Below are 24,513 nucleotides of genomic sequence, written 5' to 3' on the forward strand. Positions count from 1 at the left end.
TTAGAGGAAAGAAAATTCCATTCACAACGTAGGAAAGGGTTCTTCACTGTTAGGGCAATAAGGATTTGGAATTCCCTGCCTGAGAAGGTGGTAATGGTGGACTCTGTATATGCATTTAAAAAGGGATTGGATACATTTCTGACTGAAAAAGATATCCAGGGTTATAGCATTTAAAATTATGCACATTGATAATCTGGAAGGACATGATTTACAGTGGTTAACTAGACATAAAATATTATTTCAACAGGGAAAATTATAATGAACTCGGCTTAATACAGAAATACAGGTTGAACCCGATGGTCATTTTGCCTCTTTTCAACCTCAATAACTATGTTACTATGTTAATCATTTAGGTTTTCAATATACTGTATACACAAAAAAAGCAAAACTAAATGGCTAGCAATATATTGGACAGTTCTGATAAAGTTAAATTTCCCCTGTAGGTTGATCCATGCAAGTACTATGATGCCTGTGTTTCTGATTCATGTGCTTGTAACACTGGAGGCGACTGTGAATGTTTCTGTACAGCTATTGCTGCCTATGCCCAGGCATGTGGAGAATTTGATATATGCATCTCCTGGAGAGGTCCAAACTTTTGTCGTAAGTAATAAACTCAAATTACAATACATAGAAAAGGCAATAGGTTAGGTGGGCGTAACATAAGCCAATTATAGTAGATTGGTTAACATTTTTTAAAGAACACAGTGTAAAACAAAAACATTGCTGGATTATGTGAATATTTGAATGGTTTAATTGCAGTGGTCTTCTAATTTTTCATACACAATGGGCCTAATTCAAGGTTGATTGTAAAACAACATTTTCCTCTAATGGGCAAAACCATGTTGCACTGCAAGTGGGGCAGATATAATATGTGCAGAGACAGTTAAATTTGGGTGGGGTGTGTTCAAACTGAAATCTAAATTGCATGTAAAAGTAAAGCAGCCAGTATTTGCCCTGCACAGAAACAAAAATAACCCACCCAAATCTAACTGTCTATGCACATGTTGTATCTGCCCCACCTGCAGTGCAACATGGTTTTGCCCATTAGAGGAAAATATTGTTTTGCAATCAACCTTGAATTAGGCCCAATAACAATACTTTAATGCCATTCTGTGTACTTCACTTTATAGATATCTTCCTCTTGTAATCTGAATATATTTTGTTATATACTATTTTCTAATGCGGTCAACACATTCACCTCAAGTCCCTTCTTCTCTCCACCACTAAATAAATTATACCGTATCACTCCCCCCTGTTCTTCAGTCTCTACCTATTGGGAATAGGGGCATTATTCTGAGCTGCAGCATTTTATGATTTTTAGCAATATGGACATGCATCATAGCTTACATGTAAAACTTGATGATTTTCAGTGAGGGCTGAATGTACATTATAGGGTAGCAACCGGGTGCCAATGGTTCATTCATAGCATGAAAAGCATCCATTTGCACTGTTGTGGGCATGTAGACAGAATTGCAACCTATTCTGAGTTGAGCATACAATATGTAAAGTACTCGTCATTTACAGTTGGATCCTCTGCCCAAGATTGTGATAGACTTAAATGTCATTACTATTGAGGATAGCAGTTCTATTGGCTAGAGGGCTGGGGAGTTGTGGTTGCATAGATGCATACAACCCAAAATGTTCACATTGGACTTCACATTGGACTTCTAAATGCTTCAGGCAGCAAAAATTGTTACCACACTACATGCATCTCAGAATCATATCCAGTTGCAAATTTCATCTATGTGCTCACCCAATCCCCAGTCCCCCCCCCCCCCCCAAGTAAAATCTTCCTCCTTAGTGAACCAGTTGCAGTCCGTGTTGCACTGGCTACACTCTGACTGGAAGTGAGTTTGAATTGGAAGTGCTACCTATCAGTTACACACACTACAAACAGTCCTATAGGGTGGTGTTTCCTCCCTCTGGGACTGCCAGACCGGGCTGCGATTAGCAGAAAGCATATTTCTTGTGGGAAGCTCCTCCCTGCCATTCAGGCAGCCCTATCCGGCTTCTAAATGCTGCTGCCGACGCTGCCCATAGAAGCTGGTGTTTTGGCATGCACTGGTCCCAGAGCTTGCCAAATCCATTGTGTAGGTGTTGGGACCTGACTGGCCTGGGCTCTCATCTCCATGCAGCATGGGCAGCAGTAGCCCCCCTTGTCCAAGGGAGCTGCGATTGATCATATCTTAGCTGTACAGCGCAGAAGGGAGTAAGAGCTATTCGATTTATGGATGGGTGCTGCTGTGACAAGTAAAGGACAGCTATGCCACATCTTTACCTTTGTGATTTGGTGTTTGCCGCTATTTGCAGTGTCCTCGGTATAGCCCCATACTTTATTGTTTTATTCTTTTCAATATGAGGCTTGCATTATGAAAGTTTGAATGTTATATGCTAGCACACAGCTCTCCAACTCAACGCAGAATGCAAGCTACATTCTAGGGGCCTTAGTATAAGGTGCATGCAATTCCAAATGTATACGTGTGCAGCCTGCATATGAAACTTAGAGCAACCGGGAATGATTCTGAATCATACGTATCTCAGTTGATTTTCACCAACAGCTGAGTGGAGGTTACCGATTGGCAACTGGGTGGCAATGGAACGTTGTTTGTGCCTGAAACATAAGATGGCAAATGCAATGTAATGGGATTTCAGCTTGTCTGTCTCTGACTGTCAGTATAATCACTGAATTAATCCATTTTCTCTTACGTCCTAGAGGATGCTGGGGTCCACATTAGTACAATGGGTATAGACGGGTCTACTAGGAGCCACTGGCACTTTAAGAGTTTGAACGTGTGGGCTGGCACCTTCCTATATGCCCCTCCTACCAGACTCAGTTTAGAAAATGTGCCCGGAGGAGCTGATCACAGCTAAGGGAGCTCCATAGGAGTTCTTTTAGTTTTATTATTTTTGTTAGAGTTTAGCGAAGTAGGGAGGCTGCTGGCAACAGCCTCCCTGCTTTGAGGGACTAAGGGGAGGAGTAGTGTCCGCCCTGCGGGGTCTGAGCCACTATCTCTGCTGACAGGACACTGAGCGCCTGAGGGGATCGAACGTTCGCCGTCACAGGGGATCGCTCACCCCAGCAGCATGCCGCCACCCCCTTACAGAGCCAGAAGATCAGTGGCGAGTTAGTCACCGGCCCCCCTGGCAAGCGAGGAGCCGGTGTGAAGATGGCAGCAACAGGGTAGGGAGCGCAGTATTAACTGCGCTCCGGGGCTCAGCGGTACATGGTGAGGGGCGCCCTGAGCCAGCGCCAGAGGCAGAACTGTGGGAGGCAACGGAGTCATCTGCCGCCGGGCTCCTGCTCTGAAGGGGGCTCCTCTCCTCCCATTCTGTGACACCATTGAATTAAGTTAATTGATAGCTGCCGCTGTCTTTTCAGCGTCCGACTTCCTCACTGGTCCCTGTTCTTTACAAATCACACCCTCTTTATTATACTGAATATACACATTTTACAAGTGTCACACCCAGGATTAGAAACCACAACCTATTACACTGGAATCAGTCACTTTACTGACTAAGCTGTTTGCTCTTGTATAGGAATTAGGAAATATGAGAATTTTAACTATATGAAGATACTTCTCTGACAATTACACGTAACTTCATATAGTTAGCATTCTCATAACTCCATCAGTAAAGTGTCTGCTGTTAGTGTAACAGGTCATGGGTTCTAATCCTGGGTATGACTGCTAAGAAATGTGTGATTTAAAATAAAAGACAATTAAATGTAGAAATACAGTATATACATTTTTTTCAGAACACACACACACATACATACATATATTTATCTTTATATAGGAAATAGGGGGGAACCAATATATATCTTGCCTCGGGGCAACTGGGACAAACTTACGCCACTGGCCAGCGCCTACACCCTACAATGTTCAGCAAGCCTGTCAGGGTCCCAGGATTGCTGCCAGCACAATTCCTCAGGCCAGTATAATCTTCAGAAGAGCGGGAAGACAGCGCCATAAGAGGGGGCGGAGCTTCTCCTCAGAGCAGACCCAGCAGCGTTCAGCGCCATTTTCCTGCCTGCAGAAGCACTGACAGGGAGAGCTGTCCCTCCTGATCAACGCCAGCTGCCTTGTACGGTACCAGGGGGTTGTAGAAGGGGTGGAGGCTGTATATCTATACTGTGTAATCTATTAAGGTGCACAGTAAGTGCTAGATAAGGGTTTCCCTATATCCTGAAGTGCTGTGTGTGGGTTGGCTCCAATCTCTGTGGCTCTCTTGGCATTCTTGGGGGAAAACTCTGTCTGGCCCTTCCATGTGTGTGTGTGTGTGTGTGTGTGTATCCTGTGTCATATGCTGCGAAGGATAATTCCTTTCAGGATGATCCCATTCCATGTAATCAGGATTTCACTGTTTTAGCGCAGGTCCCTGCAAGAGAGCCTGAGTGGTTAGCCTCTATCAAAAGTATGATTTCTCAGATTTCTACCAAGGTTGCACAAAATGAAAATGCAACTCAGGTCTTACAGAACTCTATGGCAGTTTGGTCCGGTTCTCTTCCCTCAGGAACCCCTAGCGTACACTCTCATAAAGTGCTCTTGCCCAGATTATGCAGGATGACACGGATACCGATTCTGACACAGCAGATGGTGATGGGGATGTGCTGCGGGGGGCGGCATCTCTTGCAAAAGGGGTGCAGTTGATGATTGAGGCCATTAGAGATGTGTTGCATATTGCAGATACAACACCTGAGCAGGTTGAGGAGGCTTTCTTCACTGACAATAAGAAAACCTTGCTAACCTTCCCTGCGTCTAAGGAATTTTAACGCTATATTTGAGAAAGCCTGGGAAAACCCGGAGAAAAAAATTCAGATCCGTAGAAAGGTTCTGGTTGCTTTTCCCTTACCTGAGGAGGATAGGAAAACATCGGAAAAACCCACTCATTGTTGACGCGTCTGTCTCCAGACTGTCAAAAAAGGTGGTTTTACCGGTTTCAGGATCTACCGCGTTAAAAGAACCGGCTGATCGCAAAATTTACACTATGCTCAAATACATATACACGGCTTTGGGGGCGATATTACGTCCTACTATTGCCTGTGGGTGGATTTCTAAGGCTATATAGTAAAGTGGTCAGGCACGTTACTTGAAGATTCAAATACATTGGATAAAAGTGACGTTGAATTATTTTTACGTAACATTCAGGATTCTGTAGGATTTATGGTGGAATCCTGGGTTCAATGGCTGCAGGGATATCTTCCATGTTTGTCTTGGCTCGCAGGGGACTCTGGCTGCGCCAGTGGTCTGTCGATGCGGTATCTAGAAAAGTGTGGAGAACCTACCCTACACAGGTCAGGCTTTTTTTGGGGAAGCGTTGGATGCGTGGATTTCCACAGCAACCAAGGGTAAGTCACCTTTTCTTTCCCCAGCTGCACCTGCTACGAAGAAACCCTTTTCTGCAGCTACGTCACAGTCCTTTCAGGCTGTCAAATCAAGACAGTCCAAGCCGTCTAACACTTTCTTTAGAGGAGGTCGGGCAAAATCCAAGAAACCTACTGCTGCAGGTTCCCAGGAGCAGAAGCCCGCTTCAGGTACATCAAAGTCCTCAGCATGACGGTGGACCGCGCGGCCTGGAGGTAGGGCCGGTAGGAGCGAGGCTCAGACGATTCAGCCACTTCTGGGTGTTGTCCAGCCTGGACCCCTGGGCACAGGATATAGTGTCCCAGGGGTACAGGCTGGAGTTTCAAGAAACCCCACCTCACCGATTCTTCAAATCAGGCTTGCCAGTTTTGCTGGCAGACAGGGCTGTCCTACAGGAAGCCATTCAAAAGTTGGAAGAGTCACAGGTCATTGTACCAGTTCCACCTCATTTGTAAAACAAGGGTTACTATTCAAACCTTTTTGTGGTACCAAAACCGGATGGTTCGGTCAGGCCCATTCTGAACTTAAAATCACTAAACCCCTTTCTGAGGGAGTTCAAGTTCAAAATGGAGTCCCTAAGGTCGGTGATATCAGGTCTGGAAGAGGGGGAATTCCTGGTATCCCTAGAAATCAAGGATGCGTACCTCCACATTCCGATTTGGCCGCCGCATCAGGCTTTTCCTGATTCGCACTATTAGTAATTTTCAGTTCCAGGCACTGCCATTCGTCCTTTCCACGGCACCGAGGGTGTTCACCAAGGTGATGGCGGAGATGATGGTTCTCTGCAGACAGGGGGTGAATATAATCCCGTATCTGGACAATCTGCTAATAAAGGCATCGTCCAAGGAGAAGCTGTTACAGTCCATTGTTCTCACGACTCGTCTGCTCAGGGAATACGGTTGGATCCTGAATCTTTCAAAGTCACACTTTGAGCCGACCAGGAGATTGTCCTTTCTGGGAATGATCCTCGACACAGAGGTGCAGAGGGTGTTTCTTCCGGTTGAGAAGGCGTTGGTGGTACAAACAATGGTCCGGGATGTCCTGAAGCTGGCCCGGGTTTCGGTCCATCAGTGCATTTACCTTCTGGGGAAGATGGTTGCCTCTTACGAGGCTCTGTAGTACGGATATTGCTCCTCTGGTGGCTGCAACTACCTCATCTTCTGGAGGGCCGCAGGTTCGGGATTCAGGGTTGTGTCCTTCTGACCACGGATGCAAGTCTTCGGGGCTGGGGCGCAGTCTCTCGGGGAGAAACCTACCAAGGAAGGTGGTCAAATTTGGAATCAGGCCTGCCAATAAACATTCTGGAACTAAGAGCCGTCTACAACAGTCTTCTCCAAGCGGCCCATCTTCTGCAAGATCGGGCCATTCAGGTGCAGTCGGACAATGTAACGATGGTGGCTTACATAAACCGACAGGACGGAATGAAGAGAATAGCTGCAATGTCAGAGGTAACAAGAATCATCCTCTGGGTGGAAAAACACCCATTGGCGCTGTCAGCAATCTTCATTCCGGGAGCAGACAACTGGGAAGTGGACTTTTTCAGCAGACACGATCTCCTTCCAGAGGAGTGGGGACTCCATCTAGAGGTGTTCGTGGAGGTAACAAATCTTTGGGGTGTACCTCAAATAGACATGATGGCCTCTCGTCTCAACAAGAAGCTTCGGCGGTATTGTTCCAGGTCGAGGGACCCACAAGCCGCGGCGGTGGACACTCTAGTGACTCCATGGGTTTCCAGTCGGTGTACGTGTTTCCTCCACTTCCACTCATTCTAAGAGTTCTAAAACTCATAAGGAGAACAAAAGTTCAGGCAATCCTCATTGCTCCGGACTGGCCAAGAAGGGCTTGGTACGCGGATCTTCTGGATCTACTGCTAGAAGAGCCGAGGTCCTTTTCCTCTTTAGGAGGACCTGCTGCAGCAGGGGCCGTTCACTTATCAAGACTTACCGCGGCTACGTTTGAACGCCAGATTGAACGGAGGTTGAACGCCAGATATTAGCTCAGAAGGGCATTCTGAACAAGGTTATTCCTACCCTGATGCAGGCTAGGAAAGGAGTAACGTCTAAACATTACCATCATATTTGGAAAAAATATGTATCGTGGTGTGACTCCAAGAAATTTCCTATGGTGGAGTTTCAACTGGGATGGTTTCTCCTCTTTCTGCAAGCAGGTGTGGATATGGGCCTTAGGTTGGAATCCGTAAAGGTCCAGATTTCTGCCCTATCCATTTTCTTCCAGAAACAATTGGCTTCCCTCCCTGAGGTTCAGACTTTTCTGAAAGGGGTTCTGCACATCCAGGATTGGTTCAAGCCTCTACCAGAGGTTGAGGTCAAGTTTCTCACATAGAATGCTGTCACTTTGTTAGCCTTAGCTTCTGCTAGATGTGTGTCAGAGCTGGGGGCTTTGTCTTGTAAGAGCCCCTACTTGATCTTCCATGCAGATAGAGCTGAGCTCCAGGCTTCCTTCCGAAGGTTGTGTCGGCATTTCATATCAACCAACCTATTGTGGTGCCAGTTGCTACAGACTCCTCAGTTTCATCAAAGTCATTGGATGTTGTAAGGGCTCTGAAAATCTATGTGAAGAGGACTGCTCGTCACAGAAAATCGGACTCTTTGCCCTATGATCCCAGGAAACTTGGGTGTCCTGCTTCTAAGCAGACAATCTCTCTCTGGATCAGGTTCACTATCCAGCAGGCATATTCTACAGCAGGATTTCCATGTCCTACGTCTGTCAAGGCCCACTCTACTCGTAAAGTGGGTTCTTCCTGGGTTGATGCCCGGGGTGTCTCTGCTTTACAGCTTTGCCGAGCGGCTACTTGGTCTGGGTCGAACACGTTTGCAAAGTTCTACAAGTTCGATACTTTAGCCGCTGAGGACCTGAGGTTTGGTCAATCAGTTCTGCAGGAGCCTCCGTGCTCTCCCTCCCGGTCTGGGAGCTTTGGTACATTCCCATGGTACTAATGTGTAACCCAGCATCCTCTAGGACGTAAGAGAAAATAGGATTTTAATTACCCACCAATAAATCCTTTTCTCATAGTCTGTAGAGGATGCTGGGTGCCCGCCCAGCGCTTCGTGATCCTGCAGTGGTTACTTAGTTCAGTACTGCTTAGTTCTTGGTTAAGTACTGTTTTGTTACTTGGTAAGTAATATTGTTCAGCCGTTGGTGATGTTAGCTTGGTTTGCCTTGTGTGTGAGCTGGTATGAATCACTATCTTTGTAAAATCCTTCTCTCTAAGTTGTCCTTCTCCTCGGGCACAGTTTCTAAACTGAGTTTGGTAGGAGGAGCACAGAGGGAGGAACCAGCCTACACTTTCAAACTCTTAAAGTGCCAGTGGCTCCTAGTGGACCCGTCTATACCCCATGGTACTAATGTGGACTCCAGCATCCTCTACGGACTACGAGAAAAGGATTTACTGGTAGGTAATTAAAATCCTATTTACTAATAATTAGAGTTGTATTGTATGCAATCCAAAAATTCCATTTGCATTGATTCACTTTCATTTGCAGAGTTTTCAGATGTTAAATTCTTGAAATGGTTCTCCAATTTTCCTCCAAACAAGGAACAACTCTAAAAATATATCTTCTCTTTATCTAAAATTATGACACAGAGCGCACCCAGTGGTAGCACTGGGGTCGTTGTCACCTGGTGCAGCCAACAGCCCCCCAGCCTCCTGAATATGGTCCGTGGTTACACAGACAGGGGCGTGGCTTCATGGGATACCCCCATTTGCAACACTGTGGGGCATGGCCTTGCGGGAAGTCTACCCAATTACAGTATATACTCTGGGATGCTGGCCTGCCCTGGAGACACTGACTGCACTGCTGGCTCCCCCTCAGTGATATGAACCGGGCACTGCAGTATAATGTAGCACTTGGCTCCTGCAGCACTTGACTCCTGTCAATGTAGAGGCGCTGATATTTTGGTGTCACCCCCTGGAAGGGTGACTCCAGGGTCCAGACCACACCTTCCTTGTGATTTTCCCTAGTGACAGCCAAATTCCTCCAGTGACATTGGGTATAGAAGCTTGTGGCAATGTGGGGGTTAAAGGTAAGGATTCTGAAAGTGTGTCAACACAGAAGAGTTGATATTATTTCATTTTAGCAGCTGTTAATTTTAATTGCACAACATGAAGTCAGGGTTAGGAAATTTGAACAAAACACCTGAATAGAATCTCTGTAAAATGTAAGGTATTGTGTTTATACAACAAGGTCACAATAAACTTAATAATTGGTGCACAGTGCACAGGATTCACGGATACTTCCTATGTAGTTGACATCTTCTAAAGCTCATTCAGTTTAGGACAAATGTGACGATCATTGGACAATCCCCTTAAATGTGATCTGTCCCAGCTAAAGTGAAACAGTTGGGAGGTCATCATCACTATCAGTGCAGACTTGCACCAGCGTATACAGTACTTGACACAGTAGATCTGTCTGAAATCAAAGTCATTGTGCATGCCCATCTCTGAAGAGATTGCAGTTCCATCTATTTGCATTTCATTACACTTAGCCTACATGCAAACACTCTGGCTGACTCTCAATTACACCCATTTAGCTGTAAGTGAGGAGTTACTGAGATGTGTACATTCTGAATCGCTCATTGATGAGTAGGCCCAGATTCTATGCGTAAGCAGTTACTAAAAATCATAAGATCTGTCCACAAAATGGACTTGTGTTCAACACTAAGGCCCTAAGTACATAATGTGCAGAGGCGTTAGCGGGTGTGGTGTATTATTACTCTCCCCGGCCGCCTAAAAGGGGTATGGCTTAATAAAAAGGGGCGTGGTCTAGCTGGATCCCTCTTACGTATCCGGAGATGCTGGCTACCCCTGGAGACTAAGCTGGTGTAGTGTCAGCTCTTCATCTATGACAGGAGCCAAGTGCTGCAGGAGAATATCACTATGCAGCACCCAGCTCCTGAACCTGTAGAAGAGCCAGCACTTTGGTGTCACCCATACCGACGGTGACACCCGCACTCCCCGCACCTGGGTTGTGACGCCACTAGCAGTGTGCATATGATGGCATAAAGGATTTTTTTGGAGGAATGTATTAATCTAAATTGCATGGTCTGATCTGATAAGAAATGCTTTGTATCACTTTTCTGAATTAGCCCCAAATAAAAATAATATTTAGAATAGATTATGTTCCTTTTAATAAAAAATGATTATTTACTTTAATTACATGCAATCTATATCATGCGATATATCTGGTTATTTTATGTACAGTAAATTAGTGATGTTTATTCTGTGCCACCAGCTCTCTTCTGTGATTACTACAATGACAACAAACTATGTGAATGGTCCTACAGAGCTTGTGGTGTTCCATGCATGAAGACCTGCAGGAACCCAACTGGGATATGCCAAAATGAGTTAAAAGGCTTAGAAGGTATACAGTTACACAATATTACTGATTATATTTAACTAGAATTCACTCCCTCTGTTTGCTCCTAAAGCTAAAAAGATCTGTTACTGTCCTTTAAACAGGATGTTACCCCGAGTGTCCAGAAGACCAGCCTTATTTTGATGAGGATGAAATGATGTGTGTTGCAATTTGCGGCTGCTATGATGAGGAAAGAAAGCATTACAAGTTGGGGGCAAACGTTCCCAGTGAAGAGAATTGCTATATTTGGTAAAATAACTTCTCTTCCTATCTCTGTACATTTACTGTTTACATATACCTAAAATATGCATGGTCAAACAGATGGATGTTTTTTCTTTTCCACGTTCTGTGCAAATGCCACTTGATCTCTTGGTCATATAAAACGATTGTGCTAAATACAGTACAGTATTTACACAAACAGGACTTCACATTAAAATGTTCATGTCTCTTTCAGCACTCATGTACAGAGTTGTGTACAATGCCAGAGAACATTAGGTAACAAAATATACACATTTGTTTGTGACATCCCAAATAAGACAGTCATCAACTTTTCACTAGCAATGGAGGCGATTCAATTATCTGCTACTGTATGTGCCCAGTGTTGGACTGGGGTATGAAGGGCCCACCGGGGGAATGCAGATATAGGGGCCCATACTTAGGGGTGTGGCCATCCTCCAAAGGGGGTGTGGCAAGCCTCCACAGAGGCTTGAAATACACAATAGTTTAGTGCGGTGTAATGCAGCATATCTACCATGTATAATACAAGTGCACAGTCTGGAACCTGATCCCTAGAGGAAGGAGTGGGCCCTCAGGCAGTGGGGCCTACCGGTGTTTTCCCTGGTACCCCTGTGGGCCACTCCGACCCTGTATGTGCCACCAGGTATCTTTATATGCATGTCTGGCAGAATGCACTCCTGCGTATTATGATATGGAATTTTCACTCATTTTACAGAACTTATTCCGGAAAAATGATTGACACAGTTTCTTCATATTATAGTTGTAGTTATATAGAATAATGTAAAAAAAAAAAAAAATTCCAGCTATTTGGGGACAACCTGAGACAGTGCTACTATTTGTAGGGCATCTCAGCATTATTATATTCAGAGATCACCTGCACAGTGGCTGTCACTCCATAGACCATTTCTAATATGATATTAAATATAATATGATATGATTAATGTGGCAATTTGGGATTTTCATTGCATTAGCCTAAAGATTTTAAGCCTGTCTTAAGGGGTTGGGCACACATTGCTAGCTATCGGGATCCCGGCAGTCCGCATACCGACCCCAGGATCCTGGCAGCAGAATGCCGACAGGGAGGGGGGCAGCGCAACAAAGCCCCTCGATGTGCTCACCACAGGTTCTAGTCCCACTTTATGGGTATCATGGACACCCAGGAGTGGGAATAGTAGGCATTTCAGCAGAGGCTGGCGTCATTTGGAGCACTCAGGATCCCGCCGTCGGCATGGTGACCGCTGGGATCCCGAGCGTCGATCACATGACCGCATCCCATCTTAACCACTTAACTGGCATGGTCAGATCACGTGCAACCGCGCTGCCCTACTGTGTCCCCCAGTTTTTGACAAGGAGATCCATTCTGCGGATGTGCACAATATAAAATTTAAATATTTAAAAAAATACTTTTTAAACTTTAATAAATAATAAAATAAAATAAAACATTTTAAGAATGGCTTTGAAGGGAAAAATCGTCAGTTATATGGTTAAGGAGGTGTGTACTAGAGTTATAATATTTGAATTTAGCACCATATAAAATCTATTTATCATATACTATATAGTAATTGTTTTTTAACACCGGCTCATTAATGGGCTGATTTCGAATAGGCTTTAAGTAGAAATTCTGATAGATATCTGCACCAATTAGGTATACTGTACACACAGGAACAATAATACATACTGACTGATCCATAAAATGGGTGTCCACTTGAACAAATGTAACCATGACTGGATAAAGGCTAGTCAGGGCTCCTGGGCAACAAATGTGTGGGACTCCCACCAATAAAATTGACACCACCCCATCGCTGTCACTACTTTGCCCCTTGGGGGAGCAGGAAAAAAGAGTTAGGGGAGTAAGAGAGAGAGACATATGGTGTCAGGGAGAGAGAGAGAAATAGGAGGGAGCAAGGGAGAGATGAGAGATCTAGAGAGTGTGAGAGAGAGAGAGATGGTATCAGGGAGAAAGAGAGAACAGCGAGATAGAGAGAACAGCAAAATAAATGGTGTCAGAGAGAGAGAAAGAGTAGCAAGAAATCGAATGGAGAGAGAGAGACAGAGTGTCAGGGAGAGAGAGGGCGTCAGGGAGAGAAAGAGAGTTGGTTTTGGTGCAAGAGAGGTTGTCAGGGCAAGAGAGGAAATGACAGAAAGAGACGAGAGAGCAAGAAAGAGAGAGAGAGGGTGTCAGAGAAAGGAAGAAAACAAGGGGGAGCAAAAGAGACGGTGTCAGGGAGAGATAAGGAAAAAGGGGGAAGAGAGACAGAGCGAGTGTAGCAGAAAAGAGAGAAAGGGTGATGGAGAGGGAGAGGGGAGAGAGAAAGAGTGAGTGTGTGTAAGGGAGAGAGAGAGGTGAAAAGCATGAGGTAACCAAGAGAGGGAGAGAGAGAGTATGTCAGGGAGAGAGAGAAAGGTAGGGGGAGTGGGTGGGAGAGAGACAGAGGGTGTCAGGGAGAGAGAGAGGGGGAAAGAAAGAGGGAAACGGGAGAGGAAGGGGGTGTCGGAGAGAGATAAAGGGAGGGGGAGTGTGTGGGAAAGAGACAGAGGGTGTCAGGGAGAGAGAGAAAGGGAGGGGGACTGGGTGAGAGAGAGACAGATGGTGTCAGGAAGAGAGATGGGAGCAAGAGATAGAGTGTGGTATAGAGAGGGAGGGGAGAGAAAGAGGGTGAGAGAGGTTGCCGTCCAGAGGGTGCCATCCAGAGGGTGTTCTGGATGGCACAAGAGGGAGATATTGTGTCAGTTAGAGAAAGAGAGAGAGAGACAAAGAGGAGGAGGAGGATGAGAAAGAAAACGAAGACGATGAAAGAAGAAGAAGAAACAATATAAATTATTCTAAACCGAGCTTTAAAACCCTTCTGGTGCACTCCCCTTTTAATTACCAATTTCTTACTTATCTATCACTCAATGCAAAATGTTAACATTATTAAAAAGTTGAAGAGTAGATACCCGTATAAACAATTTTTAAATATATTAACTAGAGATGAGCGGGTTCGGTTTCTCTGAATCCGAACCCGCACGAACTTCATGTTTTTTTCACGGGTCCGAGCAGACTCGGATCTTCCCGCCTTGCTCGGTTAACCCGAGCGCGCCCGAACGTCATCATGACGCTGTCGGATTCTCGCGAGACTCGGATTCTATATAAGGAGCCGCGCGTCGCCGCCATTTTCACACGTGCATTGAGATTGATAGGGAGAGGACGTGGCTGGCGTCCTCTCCATTTAGATTAGGGTTGAGAGAGAGAGAGAGAGATTGACCTGAGGCTGTGATACTGTAGAAGAGAGTGCAGAGTTTAGTGACTGACGACCACAGTGACCACCAGACAGTGCAGTTGTTTGTTTTATTTAATATATCCGTTCTCTGCCTGAAAAAAACGATACACACAGTGACTCAGTCACATACCATATCTGTGTGCACTGCTCAGCCCAGTGTGCTGCATCAATGTATATATATATCTGACTGTGCTCAGCTCACACAGCTTATAATTGTGGGGGAGACTGGGGAGCACTGCAGTGCCAGTTATAGGTTATAGCAGGAGCCAGGAGTACATAATATTATATTAAAATTAAACAGTGCACACTTTTGCTGCAGGAGTGCCACTGCCAGTGTGACTAGTGACCAGTGACCTGACCACCAGTATATATAATATTAGTAGTATACTATCTCTTTATCAACCAGTCTATATTAGCAGCAGACACAGTACAGTGCGGTAGTTCACGGCTGTGGCTACCTCTGTGTCGGCACTCGGCAGCCCGTCCATAATTGTATATACCACCTAACCGTGGTTTTTTTTTCTTTCTTTATAGTCATACTAGTTACGAGTATACTATCTCTTTATCAACCAGTCTATATATTAGCAGCAGACACAGTACAGTGCGGTAGTTCACGGCTGTGGCTACCTCTGTGTCGGCACTCGGCAGCCCGTCCATAATTGTATATACCACCTAACCGTGGTTTTTTTTTCTTTCTTTATACATACATACTAGTTACGAGTATACTATCTCTTTATCAACCAGTCTATATTAGCAGCAGACACAGTACAGTGCGGTAGTTCACGGCTGTGGCTACCTCTGTGTCGGCACTCGGCAGCCCGTCCATAATTGTATATACCACCTAACCGTGGTTTTTTTTTCTTTCTTTATACATACATACTAGTTACGAGTATACTATCTCTTTATCAACCAGTCTATATATTAGCAGCAGACACAGTACAGTGCGGTAGTTCACGGCTGTGGCTACCTCTGTGTCGGCACTCGGCAGCCCGTCCATAATTGTATATACCACCTAACCGTGGTTTTTTTTTCTTTCTTTATACATACATACTAGTTACGAGTATACTATCTCTTTATCAACCAGTCTATATATTAGCAGCAGACACAGTACAGTGCGGTAGTTCACGGCTGTGGCTACCTCTGTGTCGGCACTCGGCAGCCCGTCCATAATTGTATATACCACCTAACCGTGGTTTTTTTTTCTTTCTTTATACATACATACATACTAGTTACGAGTATACTATCTCTTTATCAACCAGTCTATATTAGCAGCAGACACAGTACAGTGCGGTAGTTCACGGCTGTGGCTACCTCTGTGTCGGCACTCGGCAGCCCGTCCATAATTGTATATACCACCTAACCGTGGTTTTTTTTTCTTTCTTTATACATACATACTAGTTACGAGTATACTATCTCTTTATCAACCAGTCTATATATTAGCAGCAGACACAGTACAGTGCGGTAGTTCACGGCTGTGGCTACCTCTGTGTCGGCACTCGGCAGCCCGTCCATAATTGTATATACCACCTAACCGTGGTTTTTTTTTTCTTTCTTTATACATACATACTAGTTACGAGTATACTATCTCTTTATCAACCAGTCTATATATTAGCAGCAGACACAGTACAGTGCGGTAGTTCACGGCTGTGGCTACCTCTGTGTCGGCACTCGGCAGCCCGTCCATAATTGTATATACCACCTAACCGTGGTTTTTTTTTCTCTCTTTATACATACATACTAGTTACGAGTATACTATCTCTTTATCAACCAGTCTATATTAGCAGCAGACACAGTACAGTGCGGTAGTTCACGGCTGTGGCTACCTCTGTGTCGGCACTCGGCAGCCCGTCCATAATTGTATATACCACCTAACCGTGGTTTTTTTTTCTTTCTTTATACATACATACTAGTTACGAGTATACTATCTCTTTATCAACCAGTCTATATATTAGCAGCAGACACAGTACAGTGCGGTAGTTCACGGCTGTGGCTACCTCTGTGTCGGCACTCGGCAGCCCGTCCATAATTGTATATACCACCTAACCGTGGTTTTTTTTTCTTTCTTTATACATACATACTAGTTACGAGTATACTATCTCTTTATCAACCAGTCTATATATTAGCAGCAGACACAGTACAGTGCGGTAGTTCACGGCTGTGGCTACCTCTGTGTCGGCACTCGGCAGCCCGTCCATAATTGTATATACCACCTAACCGTGGGTTTTTTTTCTTTCTTTATAGTCATACTAGTTACGAGTATACTATCTCTTTATCAACCAGTCTATATTAGCAGCAGACACAGTACAGTGCGGTAGTTCACGGCTGTGGCTACCTCTGTGTCGGCACTCGGCAGCCCGTCCATAATTGTATATACCACCTAACCGTGGTTTTTTTTTCTTTCTTTATACATACATACTAGTTACGAGTATACTATCTCTTTATCAACCAGTCTATATTAGCAGCAGACACAGTACAGTGCGGTAGTTCACGGCTGTGGCTACCACTGTGTCGGCACTCGGCAGCCCGTCCATAATTGTATATACCACCTAACCGTGGTTTTTTTTTCTTTCTTTATACATACATACTAGTTACGAGTATACTATCTCTTTATCAACCAGTCTATATATTAGCAGCAGACACAGTACAGTGCGGTAGTTCACGGCTGTGGCTACCTCTGTGTCGGCACTCGGCAGCCCGTCCATAATTGTATATACCACCTAACCGTGGTTTTTTTTTCTTCTTTATACATACATACTACTACGACATCTCTTTATCAACCAGTCTATATTAGCAGCAGACACAGTACAGTACGGTAGTTCACGGCTGTGGCTACCTCTGTGTCTGCACTCGGCAGGCAGTCCGTCCATAATTGTATACCACCTAACCGTGGTTTTTTTTTCTTTCTTCTTTATACATACATAGTTACATAGACATCTCTTTATCAACCAGTCTATATTAGCAGCAGACACAGTACAGTACGGTAGTTCACGGCTGTGGCTACCTCTGTGTCTGCACTCGGCAGGCAGTCCGTCCATAATTGTATACCACCTAACCGTGGTTTTTTTTTCTTTCTTCTTTATACATACATAGTTACATAGACATCTCTTTATCAACCAGTCTATATTAGCAGCAGACACAGTACAGTACGGTAGTTCACGGCTGTGGCTACCTCTGTGTCTGCACTCGGCAGGCAGTCCGTCCATAATTGTATACCACCTAACCGTGGTTTTTTTTTCTTTCTTCTTTATACATACATAGTTACATAGACATCTCTTTATCAACCAGTCTATATTAGCAGCAGACACAGTACAGTACGGTAGTTCACGGCTGTGGCTACCTCTGTGTCTGCACTCGGCAGGCAGTCCATAATTGTATACTAGTATCCATCTCCATTGTTTACCTGAGGTGCCTTTTAGTTGTGCCTATTAAAATATGGAGAACAAAAATGTTGAGGTTCCAAAATTAGGGAAAGATCAAGATCCACTTCCACCTCGTGCTGAAGCTGCTGCCACTAGTCATGGCCGAGACGATGAAATGCCAGCAACGTCGTCTGCCAAGGCCGATGCCCAATGTCATAGTACAGAGCATGTCAAATCCAAAACACCAAATATCAGAAAAAAAAGGACTCCAAAACCTAAAATAAAATTGTCGGAGGAGAAGCGTAAACTTGCCAATATGCCATTTACGACACGGAGTGGCAAGGAACGGCTGAGGCCCTGGCCTATGTTCATGGCTAGTGGTTCAGCTTCACATGAGGATGGAAGCACTCAGCCTCTCGCTAGAAAAATGAAAAGACTCAAGCTGGCAAAAGCAGCACAGCAAAGAACTGTGCATTCTTCGAAATCCCAAATCCACAAGGAGAGTCCAATTGTGTAGGTTGCGATGCCTGACCTTCCCAACACTGGACGTGAAGAGCATGCGCCTTCCACCATTTGCACGCCCCCTGCAAGTGCTGGAAGGAGCACCCGCAGTCCAGTTCCTGATAGTCAGATTGAAGATGTCAGTGTTGAAGTACACCAGGATGAGGAGGATATGGGTGTTGCTGGCGCTGGGGAGGAAATTGACCAGGAGGATTCTGATGGTGAGGTGGTTTGTTTAAGTCAGGCACCCGGGGAGACACCTGTTGTCCGTGGGAGGAATATGGCCGTTGACATGCCAGGTGAAAATACCAAAAAAATCAGCTCTTCGGTGTGGAGGTATTTCACCAGAAATGCGGACAACAGGTGTCAAGCCGTGTGTTCCCTTTGTCAAGCTGTAATAAGTAGGGGTAAGGACGTTAACCACCTCGGAACATCCTCCTTTATACGTCACCTGCAGCGCATTCATAATAAGTCAGTGACAAGTTCAAAAACTTTGGGTGACAGCGGAAGCAGTCCACTGACCAGTAAATCCCTTCCTCTTGTAACCAAGCTCACGCAAACCACCCCACCAACTCCCTCAGTGTCAATTTCCTCCTTCCCCAGGAATGCCAATAGTCCTGCAGGCCATGTCACTGGCAATTCTGACGAGTCCTCTCCTGCCTGGGATTCCTCCGATGCATCCTTGCGTGTAACGCCTACTGCTGCTGGCGCTGCTGTTGTTGCCGCTGGAAGTCGATGGTCATCCCAGAGGGGAAGTCGTAAGCCCACTTGTACTACTTCCAGTAAGCAATTGACTGTTCAACAGTCCTTTGCGAGGAAGATGAAATATCACAGCAGTCATCCTACTGCAAAGCGGATAACTGAGGCCTTGGCATCCTGGGTGGTGAGAAACGTGGTTCCGGTATCCATCATTACTGCAGAGCCAACTAGAGACTTGTTGGAGGTACTGTGTCCCCGGTACCAAATACCATCTAGGTTCCATTTCTCTAGGCAGGCGATACCGAAAATGTACACAGACCTCAGAAAAAGAGTCACCAGTGTCCTAAAAAATGCAGCTGTACCCAATGTCCACTTAACCACGGACATGTGGACAAGTGGAGCAGGGCAGGGTCAGGACTATATGACTGTGACAGCCCACTGGGTAGATGTATGGACTCCCGCCGCAAGAACAGCAGCGGCGGCACCAGTAGCAGCATCTCGCAAACGCCAACTCTTTCCTAGGCAGGCTACGCTTTGTATCACCGGTTTCCAGAATACGCACACAGCTGAAAACCTCTTACAGCAACTGAGGAAGATCATCGCGGAATGGCTTACCCCAATTGGACTCTCCTGTGGATTTGTGGCATCGGACAACGCCAGCAATATTGTGTGTGCATTAAATATGGGCAAATTCCAGCACGTCCCATGTTTTGCACATACCTTGAATTTGGTGGTGCAGAATTTTTAAAAAAACGACAGGGGCGTGCAAGAGATGCTGTCGGTGGCCAGAAGAATTGCGGGACACTTTCGGCGTACAGGCACCACGTACAGAAGACTGGAGCACCACCAAAAACTACTGAACCTGCCCTGCCATCATCTGAAGCAAGAAGTGGTAACGAGGTGGAATTCAACCCTCTATATGCTTCAGAGGTTGGAGGAGCAGCAAAAGGCCATTCAAGCCTATACAATTGAGCACGATATAGTAGGTGGAATGCACCTGTCTCAAGCGCAGTGGAGAATGATTTCAACGTTGTGCAAGGTTCTGATGCCCTTTGAACTTGCCACACGTGAAGTCAGTTCAGACACTGCCAGCCTGAGTCAGGTCATTCCCCTCATCAGGCTTTTGCAGAAGAAGCTGGAGACATTGAAGGAGGAGCTAACACGGAGCGATTCCGCTAGGCATGTGGGACTTGTGGATGGAGCCCTTAATTCGCTTAACAAGGATTCACGGGTGGTCAATCTGTTGAAATCAGAGCACTACATTTTGGCCACCGTGCTCGATCCTAGATTTAAAGCCTACCTTGGATCTCTCTTTCCGGCAGACACAAGTCTGCTGGGGTTGAAAGACCTGCTGGTGACAAAATTGTCAAGTCAAGCGGAACGCGACCTGTCAACATCTCCTCCTTCACATTCTCCCGCAACTGGGGGTGCGAGGAAAAGGCTCAGAATTCCTAGCCCACCCGCTGGCGGTGATGCAGGGCAGTCTGGAGCGACTGCTGATGCTGACATCTGGTCCGGACTGAAGGACCTGACAACGATTACGGACATGTCGTCTACTGTCACTGCATATGATTCTCTCAACATTGATAGAATGGTGGAGGATTATATGAGTGACCGCATCCAAGTAGGCACGTCACACAGTCCGTACTTATACTGGCAGGAAAAAGAGGCAATTTGGAGGCCCTTGCACAAACTGGCTTTATTCTACCTAAGTTGCCCTCCCACAAGTGTGTACTCCGAAAGAGTGTTTAGTGCCGCCGCTCACCTTGTCAGCAATCGGCGTACGAGGTTACATCCAGAAAATGTGGAGAAGATGATGTTCATTAAAATGAATTATAATCAATTCCTCCGCGGAGACATTGACCAGCAGCAATTGCCTCCACAAAGTACACAGGGAGCTGAGATGGTGGATTCCAGTGGGGACGAATTGATAATCTGTGAGGAGGGGGATGTACACGGTGATATATCGGAGGGTGAAGATGAGGTGGACATCTTGCCTCTGTAGAGCCAGTTTGTGCAAGGAGAGATTAATTGCTTCTTTTTTGGGGGGGGTCCAAACCAACCCGTCATATCAGTCACAGTCGTGTGGCAGACCCTGTCACTGAAATGATGGGTTGGTTAAAGTGTGCATGTCCTGTTTATACAACATAAGGGTGGGTGGGAGGGCCCAAGGACAATTCCATCTTGCACCTCTTTTTTCTTTTCTTTTTCTTTGCATCATGTGCTGATTGGGGAGGGTTTTTTGGAAGGGACATCCTGCGTGACACTGCAGTGCCACTCCTAAATGGGCCCGGTGTTTGTGTCGGCCACTAGGGTCGCTAATCTTACTCACACAGTCAGCTACCTCATTGCGCCTCTTTTTTTCTTTGCGTCATGTGCTGTTTGGGGAGGGTTTTTTGGAAGGGACATCCTGCGTGACACTGCAGTGCCACTCCTAGATGGGCCCGGTGTTTGTGTCGGCCACTAGGGTCGCTAATCTTACTCACACAGCTACCTCATTGCGCCTCTTTTTTTCTTTGCGTCATGTGCTGTTTGGGGAGGGTTTTTTGGAAGGGCCATCCTGCGTGACACTGCAGTGCCACTCCTAGATGGGCCCGGTGTTTGTGTCGGCCACTAGGGTCGCTTATCTTACTCACACAGCGACCTCGGTGCAAATTTTAGGACTAAAAATAATATTGTGAGGTGTGAGGTATTCAGAATAGACTGAAAATTAGTGTAAATTATGGTTTTTGAGGTTAATAATACTTTGGGATCAAAATGACCCCCAAATTCTATGATTTAAGCTGTTTTTTAGTGTTTTTTTAAAAAAACACCCGAATCCAAAACACACCCGAATCCGACAAAAAAAATTCAGTGAGGTTTTGCCAAAACGCGTTCGAACCCAAAACACGGCCGCGGAACCGAACCCAAAACCAAAACACAAAACCCGAAAAATTTCAGGCGCTCATCTCTAATATTAACTAAATTTTGTTTAATATAATCAGTTGTGTAAAGTAGAAAATAGTGCCTCATATGACACACTTTGTTTTTGTTGTAATGACCTTTGCACTGTGCCAGAGTCTTCTGCGTATGCGCTAAATTCAGGTGCCATATTTCAGGTGATTACTTCAAAAATATGGCACTGGCTCAATATTTTCCCAGAAATATCAACTTAATTATGGTGCAGGCACCGGCAGGATGGTTTGACAGGCAGATAAGTACAACAAATGCAACAATTGGTGTGCAGTTTGGGCGCCCCTTGACCCAGGGGCCTATGAGCACTGCAAACAGGGCTGTAGAGAGCCAGGTACTTTTCACGGTGGGTGGCCTAACCGCAGGAGGCATGGCTATGCACTGAGGACAAGAGCTGAAACTGCTGGTGCCAGGTAAGGTGTGGGGGAAGGAGACCTGGGCCCAGGTCATTAGTACCCTCCGCCCCTCTCTCAGCCCCACTGACTACACATACAGCACCCATTATAGATGTGCCGCTGTTGTTGAAACCTGCGTACTATGCACATATTCAAATATTCTGTAAAGATGTCAGTTAATAGAAAATGTTTCTTGCATACAGTATGTATAGTGAAATCTTGTTTATATTTCTCCTCACAGTAATTGTACCATGAATGGCATAGAATGTACATACCATGTGGAAAGTAAGTTTTTAGAATAATTTTTGTCAAATGTGAAATAAAATTTATAGTTCATATACATTTTCCTTTTATATTTTTGGATTATGCTCATACTGTAAATAGAGGGAAAAGTTGCCAGTAAAGCACCTCCACTTTCTGATACATGGCCCCTAAGATCAACTATCTGCAGTACTTTATTGTTTTCCTGAAAATAAATTGCAACAAACTGTACTACACATCATCCATGCCTACCGATATTTAAGACGCATGAAACGAGACAGGGTCTGGACCATGTCATGATAGGGATTAGCCATGTCCCAATGCTAGGCTGCCCCTTAGCCATACCCTTTCCCCTACAAACATGCATTCATTGTGGCACATAACAGTAAATGAACAGATGAACAAAACATACCGTACCACCCAAATTTCCTACTGTAGGGTAGAGATGACTGCGAGCAGGATGGGGGACAGAACCCTTAAATCTCGACTGTCCTTAATAAATCATGATAGATGGTAGATATGGATTTTTCTGTCTAGTCTGTAGCAGGTGTCCTAAAAAAAACCAACAACAATAATGGGAATTTGAGTAAAAAAAAATAAAAAAAATAAAGGGAGCAGGAATAATCAGTGTTTAAAAAAACAGTGAAAAAAAAGGGATTGTTAAACTATTTTGTAAATATAAATATATTTTTTATATCTTGTCTGATGTTGTTTATCATAAAGTTTTTTTAATTTAAACAATATATTATTATTATTATTATTATTATTATTTTTATTATTTGCTACTTTAAATATCATAGAGACATCTTTTATAAATACTTATATACAGTATGTAACAACAAACTTTTCTTATTTCTTTTTATTATAGGCTGCATATGCGAGTACGATGGACACTTCTATAAATATAATGAAACTATTTACACCATCTCAAAAGGGGAAGGAGTCTGTGCCGATTTTATATGCAAGGAAAATGGAACCATCATCGAAGTTGACTACCCATGTGCCACTACTACGGCAACCACATTTACCACAGGTGTGATTTATACTGCCCATACACTGTAAGATATAACTCGCCGTCTGACAGATAGGCCAATCTGACTTTGCCATACTCTGCCAGATAATTGGTCTCTTTCTTTGATGGCAAGTATATCCACTATCAGATGAGACCACCAATTGTCACATGAGTAGGCATGCTGAAAGATTTGTCATGCTTGATAGAGCGATTATTGGTGTTCGGTTGGGCCGGCCATTAAACTCTGCAATTATCAGCCCGATCAATTCATAATCATCAGCCAATAGAGTTGATATTCAAAAAGTGTGAGGCTGCCTTTAGGTATAATTCATTCATCTGATGATACAAAGCAGGTTTATCCAATATTCTGGTGCAACATGCTGAAAGGCAATGTAACACAATTTAGAAAATTAATGTAACGCCTGATTGGTTGCTATGCATTACAGTGCATTTATTTTCAATTAACTGTATTATTATTTAAACCCCAATGAGTACATTTACATCTATGTCATAGACAGATTGATAGTAAGACTACAATTATCTCAAGTCCCTCAAGAACCAATTCATTTCACTTGATGGAAACAAAAAAAAAACATGATGGCTGCACTTCCATAAAGTATGTAATAAGCAGCTGTCATCTATCTCCAGTGTCTATGTATTGGACAATTTGATAGTCATTTACAAAGCAATTGCAATTTGCATCACATTAGACACACAAATAGTATTGTGGCATCATGAATCAGCAATAATATGCTGTACAATTAATAAAAGTCTATGAATATGTAGTGCATGCAACAAGATAGCGGCTGTTCTAAAATTAGCAGTTCAGCTCTTGTTTGTTTCAGAGGAAATAGTTGTGTTTGTAGGAGGGTGGGTGGGTGAGTATGTATTGCTTCTAGATTGTGGCTACGTTTAAAATGTTTTTTAGGAAATGATATAAGCCTTTTGCTCCAGGTTGCATCAAATGTGCCACGAGTGAGTCACATTTGCCTGAAGAGCTAGACTGTCCATCTGGCCCTTCTGGCAAATGCCAGAAGGGCCGATGGGCTGGTGAGCCAGTCCTGTCACACAGAGAGATGGGAATGCAGTGCGCCTCGCA

The 24,513-nt window shown here is 44.7% G+C and overlaps 1 protein-coding gene across 1 annotated transcript in view; it reads left to right on the forward strand.

Moving 5' to 3' along the window:
• The window catches only part of LOC134968664 (mucin-5AC-like), a 509,092-nt gene that overhangs the window by 178,863 nt on the left and 305,716 nt on the right, over positions 1–24,513 (forward strand). The window contains exons 20-24 of the mRNA XM_063944186.1: positions 444–600; positions 10,616–10,744; positions 10,843–10,987; positions 22,383–22,426; positions 23,271–23,435. Coding sequence (XP_063800256.1) covers positions 444–600; positions 10,616–10,744; positions 10,843–10,987; positions 22,383–22,426; positions 23,271–23,435 — 640 coding nt within the window. The remainder of the gene's footprint in view (positions 1–443; positions 601–10,615; positions 10,745–10,842; positions 10,988–22,382; positions 22,427–23,270; positions 23,436–24,513) is intronic.

Source organism: Pseudophryne corroboree, chromosome 11 (assembly GCF_028390025.1).
Source record: "Pseudophryne corroboree isolate aPseCor3 chromosome 11, aPseCor3.hap2, whole genome shotgun sequence".
Classification (NCBI taxonomy): Eukaryota; Metazoa; Chordata; class Amphibia; order Anura; family Myobatrachidae; genus Pseudophryne; species Pseudophryne corroboree.